Source organism: Pseudophryne corroboree, chromosome 12 (genome assembly GCF_028390025.1).
Source record: "Pseudophryne corroboree isolate aPseCor3 chromosome 12, aPseCor3.hap2, whole genome shotgun sequence".
Classification (NCBI taxonomy): domain Eukaryota; kingdom Metazoa; phylum Chordata; class Amphibia; order Anura; family Myobatrachidae; genus Pseudophryne; species Pseudophryne corroboree.
In genome coordinates, this window is record NC_086455.1 from 158,744,390 (window position 1) to 158,766,182 (window position 21,793).

Here is a 21,793-nt window from a genome sequence, read left to right on the forward strand (position 1 = left end):
GCCACCATCATCACCCCCACGGTCTTAAAGTTGTGCCCTTTCGAAAAAGGGATTTATATGTAAGTATCAAAATCCTCATTTATATAGATGAATTGTGGATTATCCACTATGACTCTGAAAGTTTCTTATTCAGAAAACTTAAGAACAAATTAATAAGTTTTATTTCATCCATATTGCATATGTTAGGACTGGCAGTCACCAGCTCTGGTTTAGCTTATCACAAGAACCAAAAATTATTTGATTTGTTTTTGGACCACCATTCCAGTTTGGGAGCCGCTGCACTATGAAGTGGACCTCTCTATCTCGCTATGTGTTTTTCTACGATGACGTGTGTTAAACAAATCTGTTTGCCTGTTTTGGTTTTTGGGCCCCATGCAGTAGATGGTGGACAGTGGACGATCCGTCCCAAGTTGCATTCCTGATGTGCAGCTGTAGAGGCTGAGGGCTGGGTGTGTGGTGAGAACTACAGTACGTGACACAATCCCGTGGGATAAATGATGAAATAAATATGCTAGCTTTAGATGGAAGTGTTTATTGGGGCTATCGGACCCGTTGGGCCTCCAACCGTTCTCTCTACATAAACAGATGAGATTAGAGTCGGCTCATCCCCCAGGAAGCGGCTTGTAAAGGAAAGTTTTCCATCCTGTCTCCCACGTGCCATTGGCCTCCTATACTCTGGAGATGGAAAAATCCTGTGTAAAACATTATCTGACCTCTTGTGTTTATAAAGCACTTTTCGTTTTATAGCTCATGTCCAAATAATCCAGCGTGTCTCTGAAGCAACGCGTAATTCATTGCGTAGCGATGAACTGTTCTGTATGACTCCTGGAGGGACCGTTACTTCCTGAGTTGTGTTTATTTATCTGGGCCGGAGATCTGAGACGGGACTGTCCAACAGCTACGTCCGCTGCCCTGACCTCTGCTGCGCTGAATGGAAACTATATATATATATATATATATATATATATATATATATTACATACATATACACAACATGATTTACATGTAGCTCAGTGTGTGTGTGTGTGTGTGTGTGTGTGTAGCTCAGTGTTGGTGTATGTACTGTGTGTGTAGCTCAGTGTTGGTGTATGTAATGTGTGTATAGCTCAGTGTTGGTGTATGTACTAGGCGTGTGGCTCAGAGTTAGTGTATGTTCTGTGTGTGTAGCTCAGTGTGTGTATATGTAGGCCCATGGTAATGGCAGCCCACTGGCTCCTGTGTCCTTGTGTTAGAGGGGAGAGAGTTGTAGACATATTTATTGGGCAGATTGTAATTCCTGTATTTCCTGCTTATTCCCAGGACAGGCCGGAACCTTCACAGCCACCAGCGGGAGGCGCCACTCACCAAGAAACACCTGCAGGTGACTGCATACGGCACGGTAAGTGACTGGGTAAGCACTGTCCGCGTCTTTATGCCTTCCCACGAGACAACCACTGCTCACGCCCTGTTATCCCTTCTCTTGTGCTCAGAATGGAACCGGCGACAGCAATGACTTCTGGAGAATTGAGGTGGCCGGTGGCAAAAGCCGGGTGAAAGTTCTCCGTAGTCAGATCCGATTGCTGCACCTATCAACAGGCTGCGTTCTGTGCTCAACCGGGAAGACCCTGCCAAAGTGGTGAGATACCTCACTGTATATCATATATGGTGTAAAGTGGGGGTCCTGTATGGGGATGACCACCTCCGGTAAGAAGTCCTCTACTAACATCAGTAACATGTCCAGTGGTCGTGCCAGATATTTTATGTCGGAGTAAAAATATTCCCCTTCACGTTTTAGCAGCATGTTTATCCAAAGAGGAGTATATCATTAGGGGTAATTACACTTAATGGTAAATTGCAAAATGTAAGCAAGGGGGTGGATTGTTACAAGGGGTATTTTGTCAGGCAAGGCTACTAGATTTCCCCTGAGATCCAGGACACAGATGTAATACTGCACATAAGTAGGGATCCCAGGGAGGCTGAGAGACTCCAAGCAGGAGAGCCGCCAGAGGAACTAGGCTTTGTGCTCCCAGGGCAGGTTACATGGCATAGGGCAGACAGTCCAGAGGGTGGAGGTGAGGGACCGCGGACAGGTACATAGATGTGCTACAGGGTCTAATAAGGCTGAGGGGGCAGGAGAATGTAAAGTGAGGGGAACAGCCTCTGTAGTGGTGGTACTGGAGTGAAAATGAGAGTGAATAGCATTTGGTAGTACTACCAGTGAAGCAGTAGGAGAGGTGGATTTATGGAATAACTCCACGTACAGAGCCACTATATATAAATACAATAAACTTACAGTGACTGCTCTGCAGAAGGACCTAATTGAGGCAGAGATTGTAACGATATGTGGGGCAGGTGAGACTGTTTATACCGCATATACCCCTTATCCCCAATAATTGTCCTTTTTCAATTCAAGTGCCTGCAGTTTCCTGTAAGCGTCTGCTTCGCTATGACAACAAGTCGCAGGGGAAAACGCTCAGGGCTGCTGGTGAGATCTCAGGACCAGCTGCTTCTCCCATGGTCAGCTTTACATGGCTTCCTTACGAGTTAATAGCCCCAAGCATCTTTTTGTGTTACTCCCTGTAGGAAAAACTGCAAATATTGTTTACAAATACATTTTGTGATCAGTATGTACAATATAAAACATACATCACAATATTAGATGGCACTGCTGTCTTCTGCTGAGCAATAACAGACATCTATCACTGCTGCACAGGATACGCTTACAGGTTATTTTATTTGATTGACAGAAGGGACGGATTACTCGACTTGAAAAAAATGGCTGCTGACATAGAGAGCACGCACATTTTATTGTGACTTTCTATACACCATATAGTATTCTGCTCATTCTTTTTATAGTCGCAGCACCTAGGATGACCATCACTGATGACTGACTAGGGGGCCTATGTAACAAGCGCTGTGTTACTTAAAATCCCTTTCTACAAGATTTCTAGTATCTGTCTACGTAGCAACAGCCCTAATGCTGGAGATATCCCATATCACAGAAGTGTCCTGTCAGGGAATACTACAGATTGCAGCCCCCATTATTCTCAGACCCCATCTACCAAGCTTGGCCTCGTAGGCTGGCGCCATCTTCAGATAGTAGTAGCCGCTTTATACCTGTAGAGGGATCTTGCGATCTCTCTCCTGCAGTATCCTGTCACTAAAGTGTTGTTTGTAAATGACACTGTATGTGACACAGCAACAGGAAGTGCGGAAACGTCCTTGGGCAATAAGAGACTCCTCCAGTGTGCCAGGATGTATTGCACTGTGGGTCAATGTGCCAGGTTCTCACTCTGTGGGTCATGTAAGGCCCCTGTGCTCACTCCGCCTGCATGAGAGATGATATTCGACCAGACTTGCCTTCTACATTGCATTAGAGAGGATGGTTGGCCAGCTTTACCTCTGGCGTTACAGTAGAGAGAATGGTTGCTCAGCTTTGCCTCTGACGTTACAGTAGAGAGGATGGTTGCTTAGCTTTGCCTCCGGTGTTACAGTAGAGAGGATGGTTGCTTAGCTTTGCCTCCGGTGTTACAGTAGAGAGGATGGTTGGCCACCTTTGCCTTTTGCTTTACAGTAGAGAGGATGGTTGGCCAGCTTTGGCGTTACAGTAGAGAGGATGGTTGGCCACCTTTGCCTTTGGTGTTACAGTAGAGAGGATGGTGTTACAGTAGAGAGGATAGTTGCTCAGCTGTGCCTCTGGCATTACAGTAGAGAGGATGATTGGCCAGCTTTGCCTTTGGTGTTACAGTAGAGAGGATGGTGTTACAGTAGAGAGGATAGTTGCTCAGCTTTGCCTCTGGCGTTACAGCAGAGAGGATGGTTGCTTAGCTTTGCCTCCGGTGTTACATTAGAGAGGATGGTTGCTTAGCTTTGTCTCCGGTGTTACAGTAGAGAGGATGGTTGCTTAGCTTTGCCTCTGGTGTTACAGTACAGAGGATGGTTGGCCAGTTTTGCTTTACAGTAGAGAGGATGGTTGGCCAGCTTTGCCTCTGTCGTTACAGTAGAGAGGATGGTTGCATAGCTTTGCCTCTGATGTTACAGTACAGAGGATGGTTGGCCAGTTTTGCTTTACAGTAGAGAGGATGGTTGGCCAGCTTTGCCTCTGGCGTTACAGTAGAGAGGATGGTTGCATAGCTTTGCCTCTGGTGTTACAGTACAGAGGATGGTTGGCCAGTTTTGCTTTACAGTAGAGAGGATGGTTGGCCAGCTTTGCCTCTGGCGTTACAGTAGAGAGGATGGTTGCTTAGCTTTGCCTCTGATGTTACAGTACAGAGGATGGTTGGCCAGCTTTGCCTTTTGCTTTACAGTAGAGAGGATGGTTGGCCAGCTTTGCCTCTGTCGTTACAGTAGAGAGGATGGTTGCATAGCTTTGCCTCTGGTGTTACAGTAGAGAGGATGGTTGGCCAGCTTTGGCGTTACAGTAGAGAGGATGGTGGCTCAGCTTTGCCTTTTGCTTTACAGTACAGAGGATGGTTGGCCAGCTTTGGCGTTACAGTAGAGAGGATGGTTGCTCAGCTTTGCCTCTGGCATTACAGTAGAGAGGATGGTTGGCCAGCTTTGCCTCTGTCGTTACAGTAGAGAGGATGGTTGCATAGCTTTGTCTCTGGTGTTACAGTAGAGAGGATGGTTGGCCAGCTTTGGCGTTACAGTAGAGAGGATGGTTGCATAGCTTTGCCTCTGGCATTACAGTAGAGAGAATGGTTGGCCAGCTTTGCCTCTGGTGTTTCAGTAGAGAGGATGGTGTTACAGTAGAGAGGATGTTTGGCCAGCTTTACCTTTGGCATTACAGTAGAGAGGATGATTGGCTAGCTGTGCCTCTGTCGTTACAGTAGAGAGGATGGTTGCTTAGTTTTGCCTCTGGCGTTACAGTAGAGAGGATGGTTAGACAGCTTTGCCTTTGGCGTTACAGTAGAGAGGATGGTGTTACAGTAGATGGTTGGCCAGCTTTTCCTCTGGCGTTACAGTAGAGAGGATGGTTGCTTCGCTTTGCCTCTGGCGTTACAGTAGAGAGGATGGTTAGACAGCTTTGCCTTTTGCTTTACAGTAGAGAGGATGGTTGGACAGCTTTGCCTTTTGCTTTACAGTAGAGAGGATGGTTGCCCAGCTTTGCCTTTTGCTTTACAGTAGAGAGGATGGTTGGCCAGCTTTGGTGTTACAGTAGAGAGGATGGTTGCTTAGCTTTGCCTCTGGCGTTACAGTAGAGAGGATGGTTGGCCAGCTTTGCCTTTGGCGTTACAGTAGAGAGGATGGTGTTACAGTAGAGAGGATAGTTGCTCAGCTGTGCCTCTGGCATTACAGTAGAGAGGATGATTGGCCAGCTTTGCCTCTGGTGTTACAGTAGAGAGGATGGTTGGCCAGCTTTGCCTCTGGCATTACAGTAGAGAGGATGGTTGGCCAGCTTTGCCTCTGGTGTTTCAGTAGAGAGGATGGTGTTACAGTAGAGAGGGTGGTTGGCCAGCTTTACCTTTGGCATTACAGTAGAGAGGATGGTTGGCCAGCTTTGCCTCTGACGTTACAGGGGAGAGGATGGTTTGCCAGCTTTGCCTATTGCTTTACAGTACAGAGGATGGTTGGCCAGCTTTGCCTTTGGCGTTACAGTAGATGGTTGGCCAGCTTTTCCTCTGGTGTTACAGTAGAGAGGATGGTGTTACAGTAGATGGTTGGCCAGCTTTTCCTCTGGTGTTACAGTAGAGAGGATGGTGTCACAGTAGATGGTTGGCCAGCTTTTCCTCTGGCGTTACAGTAGAGAGGATGGTTAGCCAGCTTTGCCTTTGGCGTTACAGTAGATGGTTGGCCAGCTTTTCCTCTGGTGTTACAGTAGAGAGGATGGTGTTACAGTAGATGGTTGGCCAGCTTTTCCTCTGGTGTTACAGTAGAGAGGATGGTGTCACAGTAGATGGTTGGCTAGCTTTTCCTCTGGCGTTACAGTAGAGAGGATGGTTAGCCAGCTTTTCCTCTGGCGTTACAGTAGAGAGGATGGTTAGCCAGCTTTGCCTCTGGCGTTACAGTAGAGAGGATGGTTAGCCAGCTTTGCCTCTGGCGTTACAGTAGAGAAGATGGTTGGCCAGCTTTGCCTCTGGCGTTACAGGAGGGAGGATGCCAGGGGAATATTCTGTGAAGCTGTCTGTGGGGGAGAGCTGCGTGTAACCACAGTGTGTGGGTGGGCCAGCTGTAGTTTGTATTTTCTGATTCTCAAGAAAAGATCAGTCGGACTGTGGACACTTCCATCCCTTGGCCTGTATCCCAGTCACATATTTCCAAAGCATGTCTCTACATAATATTTCTCACCCCTAGAGCACGACCACACTGGAGTAGCTGTAATATACTGGCTCACGTGTGACACGTTCTGATACAATCTGTCCTATAGATCTCCGCATTTCTCTAACAATCTCCACAAATGTTGCACACCATAAGTGTCATTAAAGCGATGGTAGTCCATACACATCCGTGTCACATCCAGGCAGGCACTTCCACCCGCAGGCCGTAATCCGTTGTTGTAGTAGAGTGAAATACATCCGGACTGATGCATAGTAAGCAGTGCGCTAGTACTGTACTTGCCATGTGTGTACACGTGCTCCCATGCTTAATTGTGTGATCATGCCACCTACCTCTTATGCCACTTACCCGTGCCTGCTCCTGGAGGTGCTGGGTGGGGGCATTATCACATAGATTAGTGCAGTAAATGCAATTCTGAGCAGAGGTTAGGACTATGCTGCAGGAGGGGAGGGCTAGTGTTAGGTGGTGGGAGCGGAGGTGAGGGTCAGGCACTAGCGGCTGGATTAGGGTTAAGCTATGGGAGGCGTAGGGTGAGGCACTGTGGAGGGGAGGTAAGGGTTAAGCATTAGCCGGAGGTTTACAGTTAGGCAATTAGGGTTAGGGTTAGGCTGCAGGAGGGGTAGGGTTAGGCGCTATGGAGGGGAGGTAAGGGTTAAGCATTAGACAGAGGGTTAGAGTTAGGCATTAGGGGCCTGGGTAGGTTTAGGCTGTGGGAGGCGAAGGGTTAGGCACCAAGGGCAGGGTTAGGCTGCAGGAGGGGTAGGGATAGGTCAGTGATGGCTAACCTTGACACTCCAGCTGTTGTTGAACTACACATCCCAGCATGCCCTGCATCAGTTTTAGCATGGCCAAATAGCAAAACTGTAGCAGGGCATGCTGGGATGTGTAGTTCAACAACAGCTGGAGTGTCAAGGTTAGCGATCACTGGGTTAGGTGCTATGGAGGGGGTAGTAAGGGTAAGTCAGTCAGTTCTGTTATAATTCTTAAGGTGTGTACACACGGTAAGATATTTTCTTCCGATTCTGACTATATAGTCAGAATCGGAAGAAAAGATAGTGCAGATCGCAAGGTGACAGTCACCTTGCGATCCCGATCCGATGCCGATGCGCGGCCCCGCGCGGTCGGCATCGGCAGAAAAAATAGGCTGTGCAGGCAAGTCAATCCTGGCTATCTCTATAGAAGAGATAGTCAGGATTGACATCGCACATAGCCAGCATCGCAAGCACACTCATTATGTGCTTGCGATACTGGCTAAGTGCCGACCCGGCCCCCTGTCGCACGGTGAGAATCGGATAAGTCCGAATCTCACCGTGTGTATGCACCCTTAGACCCCACGCAATGAGTTTGTGCCCTGTGTGTGTAGTAAGGGGGGTGGGGGTTGCTGCCCGCCATAGTTTGATTTCTACTGTTAGCAGTTGTCATACCACAAAGCGGAGAGCTCACATTTTGTGGGCACATATTTGTGTCTTTGTTGGAGTAAGTACACGTCTAGTTTCTATAGACTCGGAATATGCTTAGTAGGAGAGGCGTTGGTATTCTGGATTTGCTGCTGATGGATACGTAGAAAGTAGCAATCTATAGTATTTATCCTCAGCCTGTACACAGAGATGAGAGATATGGCGGAGTTCCAGAGCCACCCTGCAGAACACCCGGAATGTGGCATCAGTACTCTGGGGCAGATGTATTAAGCCCGGAGAAGTGATAAAATAGTGAGAAACCAGTGATAAGTGCAATGTGATAACGCACCAGCCAATCCGCTCCACCTGTCATTTTACATATTGGAGCTGATTGGCTGGTGCGTTAGCACCTTGCTCTTATCACTGTTTTCTCATGTCTCCAGGCGTAATACACCTGCCCCATTGTTCTGTATGCTCTATTGCTGTGTCCGTACAGACCAGTCTCTCTGTGCATGGAGGTGGCTAGTGGGGTCGTATGTGTAGTCAGTGACAAACAGACATTTATGCAGAAGACACAAATGATTTTCCGAGCTGGGAGATGAGTGGCAGCAGGCCTGTGCTACCACATAGTACATGTATTTTCCACTCATCTCTGCAACTGTTTAAATGTGTTCTGTATTTACTTCCCACAGGGGCTGGGAACAGGGGGAGGTCACATGCAGCCCGTATATACGAGAGAGCCCCAACACTATGTGGAACGTGGAGGATCACTGGAATCCCAGGCGTAAGTCAGACTCTTGTTGTGTAACAAGCACGTCCATCTGTGATTGGTCCACCCAGAGACGCATGTATTACTCTACAGATATACAGCTTGGTATATAACTAGTCTTTAGAGGGCATTTGTAGGAACCAGTGCAGATGCCGCAAGCTGCTGTAACCCTTTGACAACGATCATAGTATAACTGCCACATTCATACTAGTGTTTACATAATGGAGCCAGACCTCTTCTGTGGGCCTGTTCGTCAGTGCCGTCGTCTTTTGCCGCAGTGTATGGAAATGCCGCAACAAAGTCCTCCCCTGGTGTACATCCAAACGTGCAAGGTCTGAGATTTCCACTGTCAGCGCCTGTGCCCACTGAAATACCGCATGCGGAAAGACGCACCATCGAAACATACCGTACACCTGCCTTATGGCAGTAGCAGAATATCCATCTGACTTCTCTGTGAGCGGTTCTTCATCTATGAATGCAACCAGCATCAGCGACACTCTTATAACACACAGCATCTGATTAGCCGCCCCCTGGAACCTTTCCGGTTACCACCCAGGAACGCCAATAACACTTGAGATACTGTGCGTCTAACTCTGTACTGCGACTCTGTATGAATAAAAGCCGGACGCATTCACGGCGTGACTCAGACGCAGATGACATACATTGCTCTACATCGCCGCTGCATCCCATTCAGAATCCGTGTGTGCGTAGCCTGTGCCGGTCATAGGTCTCCATTCTGAAACCAGCTCTGTCTTCTCTCCTCTAGTTCCAAATATCAGTGTGTCCATCCTGAAGCCATCGTTCTTTGAGATCCTGGCGGAGTCGCACATTGTGATGCTGCGGGTCAGTAGAGTTGGGTAGAGGTTGGAGTTGGGTGCATGGGGTGTTGGCGGGTTGGGTGACCGGTTTATGCCTTTTTCTTCTAAAGGCGAACAGCGGGCTAAAGCCCAAGGAGCACGAAGTCACGTCCAAGCCTTGGCACTGGCCAATCAACTTTCAGGTTAGGACACGTGTTTGTGGAACTTACCTACTCAGACACTTATTACATGTAAACTCTCTCGTCTGTATGTTTGATGTATGTTTCAGTCTTGCATATAACACGCATGGCTTCCTGTTCACACAGGGTCTCCGATTTTCTGGTGTTAACGCATCAGATTTTCGCATCTACCTCTTGGGAAATCCAGTAAGTGTAACATTGCGGCATGACGAATCTTCTAGAACGTGCGGTGGAGAAGTCCATATGCCACGTTATGGCTGCAGATGTTTCATTAATGGCTCCTGAATCACAGGTTGATAGATCCAGCTTTAGAAGATACATATCCTCTTCATAAGCCTCTCTCTCTCTCTCTCTCTCTCTCTCAGGTGGTTTGGTGGCTGAACCTGGGATGTCTCGTCCTCTATGTTCTCGTGGCCCTCTGTGCTGCTGTTTCCATACAACGTGGCCTCCCTATGTCTGACAATGTGAAAGGTAAATCGTGTAGGTCAGGAGAGTCCATTCTCTATGATCTCATCCTATACCTTTCTCATCTTCTCTGGTGGTTCCCACTGTTTTAGGGTAACCGGGGACCATTTGTGATCTATGGAAGCCTCAGTGTTACATAAATAATAGCCCTGGCTTTAGATTTCAGGATCATCTGGTGTAATAATGTACATTGGATTTATGTTACAAGAAACTGTTTTTGTTGCAGAGAACTTCAGCCTGCTGCTGGAGAGCGGGGGACAAATGTTGTTCGGGTGGCTGCTGCATTATTGTCCCTTCTTCTTCATGGGCCGAGTGCTGTACTACCACCACTACTTCCCAGCCATGCTCTTCTCTAGCATGCTTACCGGTGAGCATAAGCAGCAGCAGTGTAATGTAATCTGAGGTGAGGAGGTGTAAGGAACAGGGCAGTCACTGGTGAGGTGTAAGGTATGGAACTGGCATTGCTGGAGTGGGGTGGTCATTAATGAGATGTAGTGTGCAGAGTGAGGTGAGGAGATGTAACAAACAGTAGTCACTGGTGAGGTGTAAGGTATGGGACTGGCATTGTTGGAGTGGGATGGTCATTTATGAGATGTAGTGCGCAGGGTGAGGTTTGGGAGTTGTAAGGTATGGGACTGGCATCGCTGGAGTGGGATGGTCATTTATGAGATGTAGTGCGCAGGGTAAGGTGAGGCGATCTAAGGAACAGGGCAGTCACCGGTGAGGTGTAAGGTATGGGACTGGCATTATTGGAGTGGGATGGTCATTAATGAGATGTGTGCAGGGTGAGGAGATGTAAAGAACAGGGCAGTCACTGGTGAGGTGTAAGGTATGGGACTGGCATTGCCGGAATGGGATGGTCATTAATGAGATGTAGTGCGCAAGGTGAGGAGATGTAAGGAACAGGGCAGTCACTGGGGAGGTGTAAGGTATGGAACTGGCATTGCCGGAATGGGATGGTCATTAATGAGATGTAGTGCGCAAGGTGAGGAGATGTAAGGAACAGGGCAGTCACTGGGGAGGTGTAAGGTATGGAACTGGCATTGCCGGAATGGGATGGTCATTAATGAGATGTAGTGTGCAGGGTGAGGTGAGGAGGTGTAAGGAACAGGGCAGTCACTGGTGAGGTGTAAGGTATGGGACTGGCATTATTGGAGTGGGATGGTCATTAATGAGATGTGTGCAGGGTTAGGAGATGTAAAGAACAGGGCAGTCAATGGTGAGGTGTAAGGTATGGGACTGGAATTGCTGGAGTGGGGTGGTCATTAATGAGATGTAGTGCGCAGGGTGAGGTGAGGAGATGTAAGGAACAGGGCAGTCACTGGTGAGGTGTAAGGTATGGGACTGGCATTGCCGGAGTGGGGTGGTCATTAATAAGATGCAGTGCATAGGGTGATAGTGGATGTGGACATAGGAAAAACACAAATTCTTAAGTCTGTTTATAATTATAAAGGGTGCAGAAAACAGGTGAGAGGTTAGTCACTGCACTGTGCCATACAAAGGACCCTTCTTGCACACATGTATATTGACCTGTCTGTATGACAGTACTAGACGCATACAGTAGGTCTTATGTGCATACATCTGGAAACATCTTTTACATTGTGAGACTGACTTTGCTTATTGGGGGGAGGACCTGAGAAGCCATCAGGGTCTAATCCACTGTGTTCTCCTCTTATAGCTGTGACACTATCTGCCCTGCTCAGGCTGTGCGCCGAAGCCCTCTGCCCTTCACGCCATCAGGCGGTATTTGTAGCTGGGATAACGGTCCTGGTTCTGACGCTTCTATACAGGTAATGGATGCACTCTTGACCTTCACGTCTCTGATCTCTGCCCGCTGGGAATAGTTAGGTCATCAAGTCTCCTGTTCGCCCCAGGCGATAAGCCTTCTAGTTACAGTTCTGATTAGGGCGAGTTCTTGGCTGAATCTTTGTCTGTTTAGGACAGAATTCCATTACTGTGATACAATAAAACTGTTATTTTAACATTTACAGTAAATGTATTTTAATCCTACAAGAGTATACGCAAATGTGTTCTATATACGTTCTCCTGCGTTCATGTTCCATGCATTGTTGTCCCTGGTCTCTTTGCAGCGAGTCTAGTACAGTGACTTCCAGGGGATAGTGTCTGATTGTGACTTACACCTATTGTTTCCTGGTTACCTTCCAGCTTCTATCTCTTCCACCCGCTGGCCTACGGCATGGTGGGACCGCTCGCAGATGATTCCGACAGCCCCATGGCAGGACTGCGCTGGATGGATTCCTGGGACTTTTAGTTCAGTGTCTTTTTGGACCTTTTTTCTATTTGCTGTCAGTATTAGCACTGGTAATGTACTTGCCTTCCATAGACCCAGAAGACCCGGACAGGGAAGACGACAGCTAGATGACCAGGTCGTGGAAGGACTGTGAGACATTTTGGAAAGGACACTGAACAGGTGGAACATGTCACAGAGACATCGATGTTCAGCAAAGCCTTGTAATGAGTGCGCAATATATCGCTCCTATGGTCAGACGTAGGATTACTGCCAAATCCACAGTCATTGGGCATTCACTCCTTCAGCCCTGAGGATTGCACTACACCACAGGTTCTCAAACTCTGTCCTCAGGACCCCACTCAGTGCATGTTTTGCAGGTAACCCAGCAGGTGCACAGGTGTATTAATTACTCACTAACACATTTTAAAAGGTCCACAGGTGGAGCTAATTATTTCACTTGTGATTCTGTGAGGAGACCTGCAAAACATGCACTGTGTGGGGTCCTGAGGACCGAGTTTGAGAACCTGTACACTACACTATATACCTGTAATGAGACCAGAAGCACTGGTCTGTTCCTCTGTTTACCACCTCTGTTCTATGGCCTGTGATGGAAGCACGGTTAGCGAACGCTGGTGGGATACTGGCCTATACCTCCATATACCATTTCTGTTCTGTGGCCTGTGATGGAAGCACTGTTAGCGAACGCTCGTGGGATACTGGCCTATACCACTACATCCCACTTCTGTTCTGTGGCCTGTGATGGAAGCACTTAGCAGAGTCTGATGGAGTACTGGCCTATACCTCTATATACCATGTATGTTCTGTGGCCTGTGGCGGAAGCACTGTTAGCGGAGTCTGATGGAGTACTGGCCTGTGTGTCTATATGCCAGAATATGGTGTGCTTGTCAGTGTGGTCTCCTGCAAAGGTGAGCAAACCTCCGGGCTCTGGTTGTTCCCCCCCTGGCATTTCCGTGCTTACGGAGTTGCAGCCTGTGTGATCTGCATGTCTTTATCTGGCCAGAACAGCTGCCTTCCATCCTGTGCCGTCTTTCCTCTCCTTGCAGCTGCGGCTTCTACAACTGGGGGCCGTGCTCAGCTGCTTCTTACAGATTAACCCTTAGTTGGCTCAGATGCAGAACCCCCCGATCCTGGAGGGCTCTGTCTGGCCTCTAGCCCGAGAGCGATTAAATAGAACATTAACTTGCCTCTGGGCCAGAGTACTGGGAGCTCCCCTCTCCCAGCGTTCTACAGTAGCTACAGGTATATTGTGCCTTTTCCATAGACCGGTCTCCATTAATGCACGTATACTTATTTCAACCATTAAAGTCACAAGAAGCCACCAGCTGCAGCGATTATGCCTGATGTTCCGTCTCCTCCGTAAGGTCGGCATCTCGGGTTTACTAATAAGTAGGAGACGGGTTCCGCATAGTTCTTCCAGCATAAGTAGATGCTTCCTAACACAGGGACTGGTTTGAAGATAGGTTTGAAGATAGGTAAGAACTTATCACACAAACATTTAATGATTTGGAAACCGCATTAGTTTTCTAGGTGATGAGACCGGTTACCGGACCTAACACAATCCAGTGCTCACCGGAACCTTTTGTAACACTCCGATGCTGGGGGCCAGTCACATACCAGAGAATCTGGGAACCATTCTCGACGTCACATGACCGTGACACAGCCATTGCGGAAAGCTGCAGTGCACAATATGGGGCTTGGTATAATCTGGATGGTAGATGTGTCTCTAGAGCATGACAAGTTATGTAGCGAAAAAGCCCCAGCGCCTGTGACCTGTGATGGGGAATACAGCTAGGGAGGAAGGCTGGCCATGGTCATTGGATGGGTTGCCATGGGAATGAGTCCAGAACGGGAAGAAAACAGCAGATTAGGATGGACCAGAGCTCACTGCCTTCCGCTGGCTGAGAAGGAGTAATTACAGCTGCAGGATGCTGCGCCGGTAATTGTACCGAACGGATTTAACCCCTGTCTGGCCGGCCACGCTGACAGCAATGTGACAGATATTGGAATTGTTTCCGTACCAAAGAATTATATTATAAAGTGATTAGATTGCTAAAAAAAAATATATATATTTTTATTATTTTTTGTGGTCCAATTGTTCAGCAAAGAATTCTGTTCAGACAAGAAATTGCTAACGATGCGTGCTGCAGGCGTAATTCCTGGCCGAGTAATTAGGATAAGCCACTCCTCCGGCGTATACCTGACTTCAGCGCTTTGCTGGTAACCAGATTTGCTGTTATGTTAGTGTACAAGTCTTCCATACGTGATGACACTCTGACTGTGTCTGGATATTACAGGAGATCATGTGACCAGTAATCCCTTTAAATGCTGCCACATTGGCAGAACTTTAAGATCGGATTAGTTGGCGCCGTCTCTGAACTACTAGGTTGATGCAGTTTGGCTGTGCGGCCATGTTGCTCCCAGACCTGTTGTGTGACTGCCGCACATCGTCTATCTACTGCCCTTCAAGACTAGTCCGAGCTCACGGAGGAAACGGAACCTCTCCTGAATTATCATCAGGTTGATTGTATAACAGACTAGCTGCCTTTATTGATGATTTATCTGGGTTTCATCTGTGATGGACAGTGTTTGTCAAGTTGATCAGTAATTTGTTTCCTAATAAAAAAAAGTCTCTAATTGTTTGATGTGTGTTGTTCTTCCCTTGTGGTTGTATGATATGTACATGTTACACAAGGAGGAAAAGAGCTCTCCAATATATTGCCTGTGCGTAGAGTCGTTCCCATAGTGTAGAGAGGAGCAGCCTGTGCTATAGTGGAGAATAACACTGGGGGGCTAGCACAGTGTTACCGCTTCTCCCTATACCACCGGGAAGCGTGGAGCATCTGCAGGTACTTGTAAATGAGCAGACGCCGGCTAAATACATGATGGATGTTTTTGTGCCATGTGATCTGCAGCAGGTAAGTTACCCATGGTTTGTACATGCATTATGCCATGTCGCGGGAATTAGACACTGCCGTCCTGCTGGGATATTTGCCTTAGACAAATGTGAGGGGACACAGCGACTGTCTGTATTACATGTGTCCTGAGAGTGCGGGCACACCGGGACTGTCTGTATTACACGTGTCCTGAGAGTGAGGGGACACAGCGACTGTCTGTATTACATGTGTCCTGAGAGTGAGGGGACACCGGGACTGTCTGTATTACACGTGTCCTGAGAGTGAAGGGACACCAAGACTGTCTGTATTACACGTGTCCTGAGAGTGAGGGGACACCGGGACTGTCTGTATTACACGTGTCCTGAGAGTGAGGGGACACCTGGAGTGTCTGTATTACATGTGTCCTGAGAGTGAGGGGACACCGGGACTGTCTGTATTACACGTGTGCTGAGAGTGAGGGGACGTCGGGACTGTCTGTATTACACGTGTCCTGAGAGTGAAGGGACACCAAGACTGTCTGTATTACATGTGTCCTGAGAGTGAGGGGACACAGGGACTGTCTGTATTACATGTGTCCTGAGAGTGAGGGGACACCGGGACTGTCTGTATTAAACGTGTCCTGAGAGTGAGGGGACACCAAGACTGTCTGTATTACACATGTCCTGAGAGAGAGGGGACACCGGGACTGTCTGTATTACACGTGTCCTGAGAGTGAGGGGACACCGGGACTCTCTGTATTACACGTGTCCTGAGAGTGAGGGGACACCGGGACTGTCTGTATTACACGTGTCCTGAGAGTGAGGGGACACCGGGACTGTCTGTATTACATGTGTCCTGAGAGTGAGAGGACACCAAGACTGTCTGTATTACATGTGTCCTGAGAGTGAGGGGACACAGGGACTGTCAGTATTACATGTGTCCTGAGAGTGAGGGGACACAGGGACTGTCTGTATTACACGTGTGCTGAGAGTGAGGAGACACCGGGACTGTCTGTATTACATGTAACCTGGGAGTGAGGGGACAGCGGGACTGTCTGTATTACATGTGTCCTGAGAGTGAGGGGACACAGGGACTGTCTGTATTACACGTGTGCTGAGGGTGAGGGGACATCGGGACTGTCTGTATTACACGTGTCCTGAGAGTGAGGGGACACCAAGACTGTCTGTATTACATGTGTCCTGAGAGTGAGGGGACACAGGGACTGTCTGTATTACACGTGTCCTGAGAGTGAGAGGACACCGGGACTGTCTGTATTACACGTGTCCTGAGAGTGAGAGGACACCGGGACTGTCTGTATTACATGTGTCCGGAGAGTGAGGGGACAACAAGACTGTCTGTATTACATGTGTCCTGCGAGTGAGGGGACACTGGGACTGTCTGTATTACATGTGTCCTGAGAGTGAGGGGACACCGGGACTGTCTGTATTACATGTGTCCTGAGAGTAAGGGGGCACCGGGACTGTCTGTATTACATGTGTCCTGAGAGTGAGGGGGACACCGGGACTCTCTGTATTACACGTGTCCTGAGAGTGAGTGGACACCGGGACTGTGTATATTACATGTGTCCTGAGAGTGAGGGGACACCGGGACTGTCTGTATTACACATGTCCTGAGAGTGAGGGGACACCGGTGTATTACACGTGTCCTGAGAGTGAGGGGACACCGGGACTGTCTGTATTACATGTGTCCTGAGAGTGAGGGGACACCGGGGCTGTCTGTAATACATGTGTCCTGAGAGTGAGTGAACACCGGGACTGTGTATATTACATGTGTCCTGAGAGTGAGGGGACACCGGGCCTGTCTGTATTACACGTGTCCTGAGAGTGAGGGGACAAAGGGACTGTCTCTATTACACATGTCCTGAGAGTGAGGGGACAAAGGTACTGTCTGTATTACACATGTCCTGAGAGTGAGGGGACACAGGGACTGTCTGTATTACATGTGTCCTGAGAGTGAGGGGACACCGGTGTATTACATGTGTCCTGAGAGTGAGGGGACACCGGGACTGTCTGGATTACATGTGTCCTGAGAGTGAGGAGACACCGGGACTGTCTGTATTACACGTGTCCTGAGAGTGAGGGGACACAGGGACTGTCTGTATTACATGTGCCCTGAGAGTGAGGGGACACCGGGACTGTCTGTATTACATGTGCCCTGAGAGTGAGGGGACACCGGGACTGTCTGTATTACATGTGTCCTGAGAGTGAGGGGACACCAAGACTGTCTGTATTACATGTGTCCTGAGAGAGGGGACACCGGGACTGTCTGTATTACACACGTGTCCTGAGAGTGAGGGGACACCGGGACTGTCTGTATTACACGTGTCCTGAGAGTGAGGGGACACCGGGACTGTCTGTATTACATGTGTCCTGAGAGTGAGGGGACATCGGGACTGTCTGTATTACACGTGTCCTGAGAGTGAGGGCACACCGGGACTGTCTGTATTACAAGTGTCCTGAGAGTGAGGGGACACTGGGACTGTCTGTATTACATGTGCCATGAGAGTGAGGGACACCGGGACTGTCTGTATTACATATGCATCCTGAGAGTGAGGAGACACCGGGACTGTCTGTATAAAGTGTGCTGAGAGTGAGGAGACACCGGGACTGTCTGTATTACACGTGTCCTGAGAGTGATGGGACACCGGGACTGTCTGTATTACACGTGTCCTGAGAGTGAGGGGACACCGGGACTGTCTGTATTACATGTGTCCTGAGAGTGAGGGGACACCGGGACTGTCTGTATTACACGTGTCCTGAGAGTGAGGGGACACCGGGACTGTCTGTATTACACGTGTCCTGAGAGTGAGGGGACACGGGGACTGTCTGTATTACATGTGTCCTGAGAGTGAGGGCACACCGGGACTGTCTGTATTACACGTGTCCTTAGAGTGAGGGGACATCGGGACTGTCTGTATTACACGTGTCCTGAGAGTGAGCTAACACTGTATTACTGTATGTACACCTGTCGCTTGTTACTTGCAGCTGATTGGCTTTATAGGGTGGTTACAGGGTGTTTGCACCTAGGCTAAGCACCCCGCAGGCTCGTACACAGGTGCAGGCTATTCAGAGGTGAGCGTGTGCAGAGGTTAATCTTGTTGATCGGTAGTGGTGTGACTGCAGGTAATAGTTTTACATATGCTGCCTGCTCTGAATACAGGAGGATGGTCACATGGAAGTGACCAGAACCATGTCCGCTTTACATGCGAATCAGAGACCGGCCCATAGTGTCTAAGGAATTCCTCCGATATGCTTAACTCCTATTACTGGCGATACGTTTGAAAGTCGGGCATACGTTCACAGAAGTGACATCCTCATAGAACATACGTGTACCATTCTGCCCTCCCGCGGGTGTCATTAGCTTGTGTGCGTCCATGACTCTGTGTGATCTGCAGAAAGCCGTCCCCTCACTCGCGTAATGAGGCTGTTAGTGGGATGCCTGAATATTTCATCTCCCCCCTGCCTGCCTCAGTACCTCTCATCTAGCGCAGGTTCCTGTATTAATCATATACACAGTTCCCTTAGCTCGTTTCTTTCTTGTCATGTTTCTGTGATGATCAATAAAATGTATTTCTGGGTCTCTGAATTAATTCCATTTATCTTTAAGCTCCTTATCTACTGCTGTGGTTTTCATCCATATAGTTCCCAACAGGCCATGTTTTAAGGATTTCTGTCTGTGGAAGCAGGTCGGACAGTTACTGACCTAGCAACATAGATTAACTCATCTGGAAATGTTTAAAGGAATTCACAAAACGTGGCCCGTGGTGGTACTTGAGTTTCGAACCACTGATCCTATTGTACATGCTGCTGATTGTGTTGCAGTTCCAGCTTCTTCCTGTAGAGGGGGAGTGGGGAACGTCCAGCCCGCAGGCCGTATACGGCCCGCATAGACACTTCCAATAGCCGCCGGCAGCTTCTCCCGATCCAATCAACGCCTGAGACTTCCCTCCTCCCCACCCGCCAGCATGCAGCCCCAAAGACTACAGTGACTTGCCAAACACAGCACTTCTTGATTACTGCTGGCAGTCACGATGGTGGTGATGCTGGAGCGGGTTAGGAGCGCTGCCTCCAACCTATGGAATGTGCTGGCAACCAGGGACATCACGATGATCAGAGGTATGGCAGACGCAGGAGGGACCTGAACTACGCTGCAGCTGAGGAGCGTGACTTCCACCACGCTCACTCTGGCTGTGTCTCTGAGGTTTCTCTCAGTGCCGGGACCTGCAGAGAGGTGAATTAGGCTTATACTCTGTGGCGCATTGTGAATTTGGCTCATACTGTGGCGTAATGTGAATTTTCGGCTCATACTGTGTGGCGTAATGTGAAGTTTCGGCTCATACTGTGTGGTGTGGTGTAATGTGAATTTCGGCTCATACTGTGTGATGTAATGTGAATTTCTCTATCGTCCTAGTGGATGCTGGGGTTCCTGAAAGGACCAAGGGGAACAGCGGCTCCGCAGGAGACAGGGCACAAAAAGCAAAGCCTCAGGATCAGGTGGTGTGCACTGGCTCCTCCCCCTATGACCCTCCTCCAAGCCTCAGTTAGATTTTTGTGCCCGGCCGAGAAGGGTGCAATCTAGGTGGCTCTCCTAAAGAGCTGCTTAGAAAAGTTTAGCTTAGGTTTTTTATTTTACAGTGAGTCCTGCTGGCAACAGGATCACTGCAACGAGGGACTTAGGGGAGAAGAAGTGAACTCACCTGCGTGCAGGATGGATTGGCTTCTTTGGCTACTGGACATTAGCTCCAGAGGGACGATCACAGGTACAGCCTGGATGGTCACCGGAGCCTCGCCGCCGGCCCCCTTGCAGATGCTGAAACGAGAAGAGGTCCAGAATCGGCGGCAGAAGACTCCTCAGTCTTCTTAAGGTAGCGCACAGCACTGCAGCTGTGCGCCATTTCCTCTCAGCACACTTCACACGGCAGTCACTGAGGGTGCAGGGCGCTGGGAGGGGGGCGCCCTGGGAGGCAAATGAAAACCTTTTTGGCTAAAAATACCTCACATATAGCCTCCGGGGGCTATATGGAGATATTTAACCCCTGCCAGAATCCATTAAAGAGCGGGAGACGAGCCCGCCGAAAAAGGGGCGGGGCCTATCTCCTCAGCACACAGCGCCATTTTCCCTCACAGAAAGGCTGGAGGGAAGGCTCCCAGGCTCTCCCCTGCACTGCACTACAGAAACAGGGTTAAAACAGAAAGGGGGGGCACTAATTTGGCGTTAGAAATATATAAAAGATGCTATAAGGGAAAACACTTATATAAGGTTGTCCCTATATAATTATAGCGTTTTTGGTGTGTGCTGGCAAACTCTCCCTCTGTCTCTCCAAAGGGCTAGTGGGTCCTGTCCTCTATCAGAGCATTCCCTGTGTGTGTGCTGTGTGTCGGTACGTGTGTGTCGACATGTATGAGGACGATGTTGGTGAGGAGGCGGAGCAATTGCCTGTAATGGTGATGTCACTCTCTAGGGAGTCGACACCGGAATGGATGGCTTATTTAGGGAATTACGTGATAATGTCAACACGCTGCAAGGTCGGTTGACGACATGAGACGGCCGACAAACAATTAGTACCGGTCCAGACGTCTCAGAAACACCGTCAGGGGTTTTAAAACGCCTGTTTACTTTAGTCGGTCGACACAGACACGGACACTGAATCCAGTGTCGACGGTGAATAAACAAACGTATTCCTTATTAGGGCCACACGTTAAGGGCAATGAAGGAGGTGTTACATATTTCTGATACTACAAGTACCACAAAAGAGGGTATTATGTGGGATGTGAAAAAACTACCGTAGTTTTTCCTGAATCAGATAAATTAAATGAAGTGTGTGATGATGCGTGGGTTCCCCCCGATAGAAAATTATGGGCGGTATACCCTTTCCCGCCAGAAGTTAGGGCGCGTTGGGAAACACCCCTTAGGGTGGATAAGGCGCTCACACGCTTATCAAAACAAGTGGCGGTACCGTCTATAGATAGGGCCGTCCTCAAGGAGCCAGCTGACAGGAGGCTGGAAAATATCATAAAAAGTATATACACACATACTGGTGTTATACTGCGACCAGCGATCGCCTCAGCCTGGATGTGCAGAGCTGGGGTGGCTTGGTCGGATTCCCTGACTAAAAATATTGATACCCTTGACAGGGACAGTATTTTATTGACTATAGAGCATTTAAAGGATGCATTTTCTATATATGCGAGATGCACAGAGGGATATTTGCACTCTGGCATCAAGAGTAAGTGCGATGTCCATATCTGCCAGAAGATGTTTATGGACACGACAGTGGTCAGGTGATGCAGATTCCAAACGGCACAAAGGTGTATTGCCGTATAAAGGAAGAGGAGTTATTTGGGGTCGGTCCATCGGACCTGGTGGCCACGGCAACTGCTGGAAAATCCACCGTTTTTACCCTAAGTCACATCTCTGCAGAAAAAGACACCGTCTTTTCAGCCTCAGTCCTTTCGTCCCTATAAGAGTCATATCTGCCCAGGGATAGAGGAAAGGGAAGAAGACTGCAGCAGGCAGCCCATTCCCAGGAACAGAAGCGTTCCACCGCTTCTGCCAAGCTCTCAGCATGACGCTGGGACCGTACAGGACCCCTGGATCCTACATGTAGTATCCCAGGGGTACAGATTGGAATGTCGAGACGTTTCCCCTTCGCAGGCTCCTGAAGTCTGGTTTACCAAGGTCTCCCTCCGACAAGGAGGCAGTATGGGAAACAATTCACAAGCTGTATTCCCAGCAGGTGATAAT

The 21,793-nt window shown here is 48.8% G+C and overlaps 1 protein-coding gene across 4 annotated transcripts in view; it reads left to right on the forward strand.

The window, feature by feature from the left end:
- Window positions 1-14,794, forward strand: part of POMT2 (protein O-mannosyltransferase 2) — a 37,573-nt gene extending 22,779 nt beyond the window's left edge. For 3 of the 4 annotated variants that reach the window (XM_063948240.1, XM_063948243.1, XM_063948242.1), the window contains 10 exons: window positions 1,300-1,378; window positions 1,470-1,615; window positions 8,345-8,436; window positions 9,188-9,264; window positions 9,350-9,421; window positions 9,545-9,604; window positions 9,784-9,889; window positions 10,110-10,250; window positions 11,562-11,673; window positions 12,050-14,794. In XM_063948240.1, the coding sequence (XP_063804310.1) occupies window positions 1,300-1,378; window positions 1,470-1,615; window positions 8,345-8,436; window positions 9,188-9,264; window positions 9,350-9,421; window positions 9,545-9,604; window positions 9,784-9,889; window positions 10,110-10,250; window positions 11,562-11,673; window positions 12,050-12,155 (991 nt within the window). In that variant the 3' untranslated portion in view covers window positions 12,156-14,794. The remainder of the gene's footprint in view (window positions 1-1,299; window positions 1,379-1,469; window positions 1,616-8,344; window positions 8,437-9,187; window positions 9,265-9,349; window positions 9,422-9,544; window positions 9,605-9,783; window positions 9,890-10,109; window positions 10,251-11,561; window positions 11,674-12,049) is intronic. The other variant, XM_063948241.1, reaches the window with a different exon arrangement.
- The last annotated feature ends 6,999 nt before the right edge of the window (window positions 14,795-21,793 follow it).